This window comes from Suricata suricatta, chromosome 15, assembly GCF_006229205.1.
Source record: "Suricata suricatta isolate VVHF042 chromosome 15, meerkat_22Aug2017_6uvM2_HiC, whole genome shotgun sequence".
Taxonomy (NCBI): domain Eukaryota; kingdom Metazoa; phylum Chordata; class Mammalia; order Carnivora; family Herpestidae; genus Suricata; species Suricata suricatta.
The window spans coordinates 5,684,384-5,695,255 of record NC_043714.1 but is presented as its reverse complement, the minus strand read 5'-3'; the positions used below and the strand labels follow the sequence as shown (position 1 = coordinate 5,695,255).

At 41.7% G+C, this 10,872-nt stretch overlaps 1 protein-coding gene across 3 annotated transcripts in view; it reads left to right on the top strand.

Annotated features, from left to right (window-relative positions):
* The window catches only part of ATP6V1H (ATPase H+ transporting V1 subunit H), a 111,974-nt gene that overhangs the window by 64,994 nt on the left and 36,108 nt on the right, over positions 1 to 10,872 (top strand). For all 3 annotated transcript variants that reach the window (XM_029923141.1, XM_029923142.1, XM_029923140.1), the window contains one exon: positions 1,992 to 2,093. In XM_029923141.1, the coding sequence (XP_029779001.1) occupies positions 1,992 to 2,093 (102 nt within the window). The remainder of the gene's footprint in view (positions 1 to 1,991; positions 2,094 to 10,872) is intronic.

The following is a 10,872-nucleotide window of genomic DNA, read 5'->3' as shown; positions in this document are numbered from 1 at the left end:
CAAGCTAAGATGAAACCACATCATGAATCAATTAGCATTTTGCATTTTCTTTCATTATCTACTCAAAGTCATGCCTACTGCACCTCTAAACATTTCATTAAATCCAATGATACAGCAAACACTCCCCAAATAAACTTAGATTGTATTGCAGTTTCACTTCACAGTATATAAAATGCTGTGTTGTGACAGGTATCAACTATCCATTAGATACTGAATCAATTTTTCTTAAGCACTACTAACTGCTTGCTTTTCTTGAAGCTAGATCATTCTGAACATTTTAATTCTTTTTGTGTGTATGCGTCTTGGGCCACTTTATTTCATTGGGCTTTGGTTTTCACCTCTCTGGACAGACAAAATGGCAAATGTGACGCTGCACAAAGTGCAACGTACACACAAAGTGTACACAAAGTAGCCAGCGTTAGTTACAGAGGACTGAGCCACCAGCGTGGAGGAGGAGATGGAGGGAAAACCTAACCCTTGCACATGGCCTCTGCACTCTAGCCTTTTCTCTTAGTGTTTAGTCTAGTGTACAGAGACACTTTCAGGGACATGTGAAGATAGTACCGAGGGTTAGGGTCCTAGAAGTAGAATTGCTGGCTTTTGCAAAGGGTCCATGTGTCTGTTTTTTTTTTTTTTTTTGAGGGGCAGAAAGAGACTGCGAGCCAGGGAGGGTCAGAGAGAGAGGGAGACACAGAACCGGAAGCAGGCTCCAGGCTCTGAGCTAGCTGTCAGCACAGAGCCCGACGCGGGGCTCGAACCCATGAACTGTGAGATCATGACCTGAGCCGAAGCCGGACCTTTAACCAACTGAGCCACCCACATGCGCCGGGTCTGTGTATCTTAAATTCCATTTGGAGTTGCCAGATTGTCTTTCCCAATTGGCAGCATCACTGTTTTATACTTACATGATGTATCCGTTTTTCCCAGCAAGTGTTTACAGAGAGCCCCTTGTACCGTTGACTGTTCTAGGCGTTGCAGATGCAATGGCAAATAAAATTACTTTCTTATTGTCGTTAAGCTTATGTTGTGTTTGGGAGAGAAAGACTAAACAAATCAGTAACTACATAATATCATGGAGGGTGAGTCTTATGAAGAAAAATGAATCAGGAAGCGGGGATACAAAATGATGAGGAGGAGGGTACTATTTTTTTTTAATGTTTATTTTTGAGAGACAGAGCATGAGCAGGGGAGGGGCAGAGAAAGAGGGAGGCACACCATCCAAAGCTGGCTCCAGGCCCTAGGCTGTCCGCACAGAGCCCCAGGTGGGGCTCAAACCCACCCACACCCATGTTCTGTGAGATCATGACCTGAGCTGAAGCCGGACGCTCAACTGACTGAGCCGCCCAGGCGCCCCAGGGGGAAGCCTTCTGTGTGTCCAGTTGGCTCCCGTGTCACAGCACGGTCAGGCTTCGGCGGTGGTGTCACTCGGCCTGTGGGGATGCTCTGGGGAAAGGAGGACAGCGAGGGAGCTGGGGTCGTGAATGTGGGCTGTTTTTCTTGTGAAGTTCAAGTTCAGGTCCTTTGTGAGACTTGGGGAGAGAGAGAGAGAAAGAGGGAGAGAGAAAAGAGATACGTGTGCTCAGGGTGCATGCTCCCTCTTGATCACAGCTTCAAATAATACTAACAAAAGGCCTACTGATGTTTAATTTTCAAAATATTGGCAAGGATTCAGTGGCAGTTGTATATTAAAATCCCATTAACTCATTTTAGTTGTCTCTCGAGAGAGAGCAGGAGAGGGAGTTCCTGATATTTGGGAACGGTGTGAGGTATATTTGCGAATCTGAAAGTAACCTGTGGCGTGTATCAAAGCTTGCAAACTGCGAACTTCTATGTAACTTATTGTAATGCATTCTGTATAATAGTAAGGTCTGTAGAAAATGTGTTTTTATTTATAAATGCCCGTTTCCAGGAGACACTTGCATTATACCTGTGCTTTGTTGTGCTCTGTGATATAACTAGAAATCAATCTCTCTGGATTAAATTTATTTCAGAATTTTGACAAAGCTTCTGGAGGTGTCGGATGATCCACAGGTCTTAGCTGTCGCTGCTCATGATGTCGGGGAGTACGTGCGGCATTACCCACGGGGCAAACGGTAAGGGAAGAGCCAGGAACTTGTGTTTCCTGAAACATTCAACATAAAAGCCTAACTAATGTGCTTACCTTAAAATAGACGAACTTAGCAGAGGTGCTCAGGGAGTAAGTGAAATCCACATGTCCATGATGGGGAGAATTATGATAAACCAGCTTTAAAAATGGGTAGCATCAAAGTATCAGAGCAAGTATGCTACACCTGGTACCTGGTGTCGTGGCCAGCAGAGACCACATTAGAATTGTTATGTTCAGGATGTTCTTTGGTTTGTGTAATTTTTTTAAAAAATGTTCATTTATTTTAAAGACAGAGACAGAGAACAAGCAGGGGAGGGGCAGAAAAAGAGGGAGACACAGAATGTGAAGCAGGCTCCAGGCTCTGAGCTGTCAGCACAGAGCCCGATGTGAGGCTCAAACCTACAAACTATGAGATCACGACTTGAGCCGAAGCCGCACGCTTAAATGACTGACCACCCAGGTGCCCCTGGCTTGTGCAATTTTAGTTCAGTAGCCATTTTGTGTGTGCTGATTATTTTTTGACTACTACCAGTAATTGCAGTGATGATGAGACATTATTATTGAACTTACCGGATTCACAATATTGAAGAAAATATAATGCCTGTAAGAAAAGTTATAATAGACGTATAGTAATAGAATTATGTATTTTGGAGTATTGAAAAGAGAGGAATTCATGTGGGAGGAGACAGATAAAGCTTTACAGAGGAGATGATGCTGGCTGCATAATTTAAAATCACTTAGATACAGTAACAAAGAAAAGATAGGCATTTTGGGGAAAGTAAGAAATTAAGGTACCAATATTGTATCAAGGGAGAAAACATTAAATGACATACAAGGGCTGTTTGATGTTATTTGGAAAAGCATAGATGCATAGTGCCTTGGTTTGAATTAGTGCTCTTTTGCTTGTGAATTGGTTTCCTGATCTGTCAAATTGGGATGGAGTCATATTCCTTTCTTATGCGGCGGATGTTGAGGACTGAATGAGCTAACCCAATACAGTGATTAGTGTGGTGCTGGTAGGTACTTGGTAAGGACTCAGTTAAGTATCAGCTACTTTCATTGCCATTAATGTTAATATTTTATATTCCTCAAAGCTATCTACAATGAGGCATATAACAGTATTTATCTTATTTATCACAAAACAGTGTCCTGAAGCCCAGAACATCTTAGAATGTGAGCAAAAATTGACAAGAGCCACAGACGATTACATACTTTAACATTCCACAGTTACTTCATAACTCCCTTGTTTTCCTTGTAGTGCATAAATATTTTAGTCTTTTTTCTAAAAAAATTTTTTTAAGTTTATTTACGTATGTCGGGAAAGACAGAGTGGGGGAAGGGCAGAGAGAGAGGGAGTGAGAGAGAACCCCAAGCTCTTCTGAGGGTAAATGAGAGAAGAACAGTAGGCAAGTGGCGTATTGGAACTACTTTGGATGCTGGTACTTACTTAAGGAAAGTAGAAAATTATTTAGTGTAGCTGCTGAATTACTCAAGTGTTTGAACTGCAGAACGTTTTCATTCTGAGCCGGCAAACCCTTATTCCCGGTCTCGCATAGGACTCTATTTCAGGCGGACTCCAGAAGTAGATGGCCTACGGACAGGACAGCAGGTGCACAAGTCTGTGTGGGCAAGCTCTCTGCTGTGCTTTTCAGCTCTGTCATTGTCTTCTTCAGCTCTGGGACTGCTGCTTGGTTCTCTTTATAATTTCTATTTCTTTATTGTCCTTTTTTCCATGTGTTATTTTTAACTTTGTTCAGTTGTCTGTGTTCTCTTTCATTTTATTAAGCTTCTATTAGATGATTATTTTGATCCTTTGTTAGGCAAATTGTAGATAATATTTCTGTGGGATTGGAAACTGTTGGTTTCCTTTGGTCGTGTTATATTTACCGAATTCTTTGTGGTTTTTGTAGCCTTCCATTGATGTCTGTGCATTTGAAGGAGCTAATGACTCTTCTAGGCTTTAAAGACCATTTTTAGCAGATGATGACCTTCTCTTTGTCGCCTGCACTGATGGATGGGATCCCCTCTGGAAGCACATCCTGGCTGGCTTGGCAAGGGCATGGCGTAGGCATGGCGTGGGCTATGCACGGGGCTGGGCGTGCAGCGGGGGCCCTGGTCGGCAGGTTTCTTACGAGTTTCCTGTCTGGTCGTCAGGTGGCTGGTTTAGGAGGGTGATGCTGGGACAGGTCTGCTTCAGTCTCCACAGCTGCATCCTTCGTCAGCTGACCGCTCACTTGGTGTGTGGTAGGGGTGTGCCTCCAGCCAAGTCCCCGGGACGGCTGCTGCCTGGTCGCTGGTGGCTCCCTGGGTGGGCAGGATGGGCCTGTGGCCATGGCCGAGAGGGGCTAGACCCAAGCTCCAGGGCTATTTCTTTCTTTCCTTTTCTTTTTCTTTTTTTCTTTTTTGCATGGGCACATTTTACTTTATTATTTTTAAATTAAATAGTTTATTACCAAATTGGTTTCCATACAACACCCAGTGCTCTTTCCTACAAGTCCCTTCTCCATGCCCATCACCCTCCTTCTTCAGCCCTTAGTTTGTTTTCAGTATTCAAGAGTCTCTCATGATTTGCCTCACTCCCTCTCCCCCTCTCCCTAACTCTTCCCCCCTCCTTCCCCTTTCCATGGTCCTCTGTTAAGGTTCTCCTATTAGACCTATGAGTGAAAACACATGGTATCTGTCCTCTGCCTGACTTATTTCACTTAGCATGACACCCTCAAGGTCCATCCACTTTCCTACAAATGGCCATCTTTCATTCTTTCTCATTGCCATGTACTACTCCATTGTGTATATATACCACATTTTCTTGATCCACTCATCAGGTGATGGACATTTAGGCTCTTTCCATGATTTGGCTATTGTTGACATTGCTGCTATGAACATTGGGGTACATGTGCTCCTATGCCTCAGCATTTCTGTATCTCTTGGGTAAATCCCTAGCAGAGCTATTGTTGGGTCATAAGGGAGTTCTGTGGATAGTTTTTTGAGGAATCTCCACACTGTTTTCCAGAGGGGCTGCACCAGTTTACATTCCCACCAACAGTGTAGGAGGGTGCCCGTCTCTCCACACCCTTGCCAGCATCTAAGTCTCTTGATTTGTTCATTTAAGCCACTCTGACCAGTGTGAGGTGGTATCTCAGTGTAGTTTTGATTTGTATTTACCTGATGATGAATGACACTAAGCATCATTTCAGTGCCTGTTGGCCATCTGGATGTCCTCCCTGGAGAAGTGTCTATTCTTGTCTTCTGCCCATTTCTTCACTGGATTATTCGTTTTTCAGGTGTAGAGTTTGGGGAGTTCCTTATAGATTTTGGATACTAGCCCTTTATCTGATATGCCATTTGCAACTATCTTTTCCCATTCCATCAGGTTCCTGTTAGTTTTTTTGATTGTTTCCTTTGCAGTGCAGAAGCTTTTTATTTTGATGAGGTCCCAATAGTTCATTTTGTTTTTGATTCCCTTGCCTTTGGGGATGTGTCGAGTAGGAAATTCCTGCGATTGAGATCAAGGAGGCTGTTTCCTACTTTCTCCTCGAGGGTTTTCATGGTTTCCTGTCTTACATTCAGGTCCTTCAGCCATTTTGAGTTTATTTTTGTGTGTGGTGTAAGAAAGTGGTCTAGTTTAATTTTTCTGCATGTTGCTGTCCGGCTCTCCCAGCACCACCTGCTAAAGAGGGTGTCTTTTTTCCATTGGATATTCTTTCCTGCTTTGTCAAAGATTAATTGGCCATACATTTGTGGGTTCAGTTCTGGGCTCTCTATTCTTTTCCATTGGTCTATGTGTCTATTTTTTTGCCAATACCATACTGTTTTGATGATGACTGCTTTGTAGTAGAGGCTAAAGTCTGGGATTGTGATGCCTCCCATTTTGGTTTTCTTCTTCAATATTACTTTGGCTATTTTGGGTTTTTTGTGGTTCCATATGAATTTTAGGATGGTTTCTTCTAGCTTTGAGAAGAATGCTCGTGCAATGTTGAGGATTGCATTGAATGTGTAGATTGCTTCAGGTAATAATGACATTTTAACAATGTTAATTCTTCCAATCCATGAGCATGGAATATTTTTCCATTTCTTGGTGTCTTCTTCAATTTCTTTCATAAGCTTTCTATAGTTTTCACTGGTTAGGTTTATTCCTAGGTATTTTATGGTTTCCATGCAATTGTGAATGGGATCAGTTTCTTGATTTCTCTTTCTGTGGCTTCATTATTGGTGTATAAAAATGCAACTGATTTCTGTACATTGATTTTGTACCCTGTGACTTTACTGAATTCATGGATCAGTTTCAGAATGCTTCTGGTGGAGTCGATTGGGGTTTCCATGTAGAGTATCATGTCATCTGTGAAAAGTGAAAGTTTGACTTCTTCTTTGCCGACTCTGATACCTTTTATTTCCTTTTGTTGTCTGATTGCTGATGCTAGGACTTCCTGCACTAAACAACAGTGGTGAGAGTGGACATCCCTGTCGTGTTCCTGATCTCAGGGGGAAGCTCTCAGTTTTTTCCCCATTGAAGATGATATTAGCGGTGGGCTTTTCATAAATGGCTTTTATAATGTTTAAGTAAGTTCCTTCTATCCCGACTTTCTCAAGAGTTTTTATTAAGAAAGGATGTGGTATTTTGTCAGATGCTTTTTCTGTATCTATCGACAGGACCATATGGTTTTTATCTTTTCTTTTGTTAATGTGATGGATCACATTGATGGATTTGTGAATATTGAATCAGCCCTGTAACCCAGGAATGAATGCCACTTGATCATGATGGATGATTCTTTTTATGTGCTGTTGAATTCGATTTGCTAGTATCTTGTTGAATATTTTTGCATCTGTATTCATTAAGGATATTGACCTGTAGTTCTGTTTTTTGGCTTGGTCTCTGTCTGGTTTGGGTATCAGTGTGATGCTGGCTTCATAGAATGAGTTTGGAAGTTTTCCTTCTATTTCTATGTTTTTGGAATAGTTTGAGAAGAATGGGTATGAGCTCTGCTTTAAATGTCTGGTAGAATTCCCCTGGGAAGCCATCTGGTCCTGGGCTCTTATTCGTTGGGAGATTTTTGATTACAGATTCAATTTCTTCACTGGTTATGGGTCTGTTCATATTTTCTATCTCTTCTGTTTGAATTTTGGTAGTGCATGTAGGTTTAGGAATTTGTCCAGTTTCTTTTTTAAAAATTTTTTTTACATGTATTTATTGTTTAGAGAGAGACAGAGTGTGAACAGGGGAGAGGCAGAGAGAAAACGAGACACAGAATCTGAAGCAGGCTCCAGGCTCTGAGCTGGTGGTCAGCACAGAGCCCCATGCGGGGGTTGAACCCACAAACTGTGAGATCACGACCTGAGCCGAAGTCAGACGCTTAACCAACTGAGCCACCCAGGCACCCCTAATTGTCCAGTTTCTTGACATCAATTTTTCATAGTAATCTCTGATGATTGCTTGTATTTCTGAGGGATTGGTTGTAATAGGTCCATTTTTACTCACGATTCTGTCTATTTGGGGATTCTCTTTTTTTTTTTCCTGAGGAGCTTCGCTGGAGGTTTATCAATTTTGTTTATTTTTACAAAAAACCAACTCAGTTTCATTGATCTGTTCAGTTGTTTTTTTTGGATTCTGTATTCTTTATTTCTGCCCTGGTCTTTATTATTTCTCTTCTTCTGCTGGGTTCGGGGTGCTCTTGCTGCTTCCTTTCTAGTTTCCTTAGGTACTCTATTAGATTTTCAATTTGCGCTTTTTCTAGTTTTTTGAAATAGGCCCAGATTGCAACAACTTTCCTCTTAGACTGCCTTTGTTGCGTCCCAGAGAGTTTGGATTGTTGTATTTTCATTTTCATTTGTTTCCATATATTTTTAAATTTCTTCTCTAATTGCCTGATTGGCCCAGTCATTCTTCAGTAGGGTGGTTTTTAACGGAGGTTTTCTAGACTTTTTTCTGTGGTTGATTTCGAGTTTCATAGCATTGTGATCTGAAAGTGTGCATGGTATGATATCAGTCCTTTTGTATTTATGGAGGGCTGTTTTATGACCCAGTATGTGATCAGTCTTGGAGAATGTGCCATGCGCACTTGAGATGAAAGAGAATTGCCTAGCGTCAGGACGCATTCTAAATATATCTATTAATTCCATCTCATCCAGTGTGCCATTCAGGTCCACTGTTTCTTTAGTTATTTTTTTTTGTCTGGTTGACCTATCCATTGTTGTAAGTGGAGTATTAAAGTCCCCTGCAATTAGCATATTCTTATCAATAAGATTGTTTCTGTTTGTGATTCGTTGTTTTATGTATTTGGGTGCTCCCGAATTTGGCACATAAATGTTTATAATTGTTAGCTCTTCCTGATGGAGAGACCCTGTAATTATTATATAATGTCCTTCTTCATTTTTTGTTACTGCCTTTACTTTAAAGTCCAGTTTGTCTGATAAGTATGGCTACTCTGGCTCTCTTTTGACTTCCAGTCGCATGACAGATAATTGTCCGTCCCTTACTTTCAATCTGAAGGTGTCTTCAGGTCTAAAGGGAGTCTCTTGTAGAAAGCAAATTGATGGATTTTGGTTTTCTGTCCATTCTGCTACCCTGTGTTGTTTGATTGGAGCATTCAGTCCATTTACATTCGGTGTTATTATTGAAAAATGTGGGTTTAGATTCATTATGTTCTCTGTACAGTTCATGTTTATATTGATGTCTCTGGTGTCTTATATTCCTTGCTACATTTCCCTCATAGAGTCCCTTTTAGGATTTCTTATATGGCTGGTTTGATGGTGATGAATTCTCTCAATTTTTATTTGGGAACACTTTTATCTCGCCTTCTATTTTGAATGACAGGCTCGCTAAAGAATTCTTGGCTGCATATTTTTCCTGTTTATCACATTGAAGATTTCCTGCCATTCCTTCCTGGCCTGCCAAGTTTCATTAGATAGGTCTGTAACCACTGTGATAGGTTTCCCTTTGTATGTTAGGGCCCTTTTATCCCTAGCTGCTTTCAGAATTCTCTGTTTATCTTTATATTTTGCCAGTTTCACTATGATATGTTGTGCTGAAGGTTGGTTCATGTTACGCCTTAGGGGAGTTCTATGTGCCTCTTGAATTTCAGTGTCTTTTTCTTTCCCCGAATTAGAGTAATTTTTGGCTATAATTTGAACCAGCCCCCCTTCAGGACCTTTTTCTCTTTCTTCCTCTTCAGGAACTCCTGTGATACGGATATTGTTCCATTTGATTGTATCACTCGGGTCTCAAATTCTCCTTTCGTGCTCCTGTATCAATTTCTCTCTCTCTTTCTTGGCTGCCTCTTTTGCTATAACTGTGTCTTCTAGTTCACCTATTCTCCCCTCTGCTTCTTCAGTCTGTGCCGTGGCAGCCTCCATTGTATCATACACCTCATTTATAGCCTTTTGAAGGTCTCTCGTCTTTGTATCAATAGCTTCTCTGATGTCTTCCATGCTTTTTTCAAGTCCAGCGATTAATTTTATGACAGTTGTTCTAAATTCTTTTTTCAATTTTGGTACTTTTACAGTTATGTGTCTGTTTTGAGCAGTTCTGTAGCTGTGATTTCTTTCTAGAGTTTCTTTAGAGGAGAGTTCTTTCGTTTTGTCATTTTGGCCAGCTTTCTGTCTCTTGTCAGTTTTAAAAGCTCGCTCTGCACCTGGCCAGATTTCATTCTTTCTCACTGCCATGTAGTACTCCATTGTATATCTATACACCACATCTGCTTGATCCACTCATCAGGTGATGGACATTTAGGCTCTTTCCATGATTTGGCTATTGTTGAAAGTGCTGCTCTGAACATTGACGTACATGTGCTGAAGGGGCAAAGGGGGAAAAGAGTTGGGGAGAGGGAGAGGCAGATCATGAGAGACTTTTGAATGCTGAGCACAAACTGAGGGCTGAAGAGGGAGGGGGGAAGGGAAGGGGAATGAGAGTCATGGAGAGGGGTTCTTGTGGGGAAGAGCACTGGGTGTTATATGGAAACCAACTTGGTAATAAACTGTTTAAAAAAAATAAAAGCTCGCTCTGCACTGTGCGCCTGTTAGTATTGCTCTAGTAAAGGAGACTCTTTGTCCAGGGCTTGTCATTTCAGGAGATGTTCTTTTAATGGTGTCTGTCACTTTCTCGTGTTATGCCTCTGATTAATTCATTTCCCTACTCAGTGATATTTGGGACTCTCCACCATGTATGCTTTGGCTTGTTTCTTGAGGTAGCCCTGAAATGGAAAACAGACAGACAAACACACAGGGAACAAAAGCATGCAAAGGCACAGACAGATCAAGTAAACAAGCAAACCAAATGGGAAAGGGAAAAAAGGAAGAGAGGACAGAGAAAGAGAAAGAAAAGCCAGGGGGACAGAGAGAGCCAAAGATAAGGACAATCTGAGAGCATAAAGCCTGTGGAGGGGAGAGACAAGAATGAGATAAGGGAAAATATATCTGGATGGCAAAAGTTGATCTAATCACAGCAGTGCATACATGTTGGTCTTTCCCAGACTCCAGGGGGCAAAGGAGAAAAGAAGGAAAAAGGGTTATAGAAAAGAGGAAACAAGAAAAAAATTTAAAAAATAAAAATAAAAAACGGGGAGGGGGAAAAAGGAAAAAAAATAAAAAAGCAGCTCTCCCTTGTGGAGAGCCGTGGTTCGATGTAGGTAGGTCCCGGGTTTCAGGGGCTGCTCTCTGAGGCCCCGCCTTAGTGGTTGAGGGGAGAAGAATGGCAGCGCCCCAAGCCCCTCTCAGACCATGCGTTGCTAGCCACTCTCTTGAGCTCAACTTCCCCTTGCCACGGACAGGTCAGA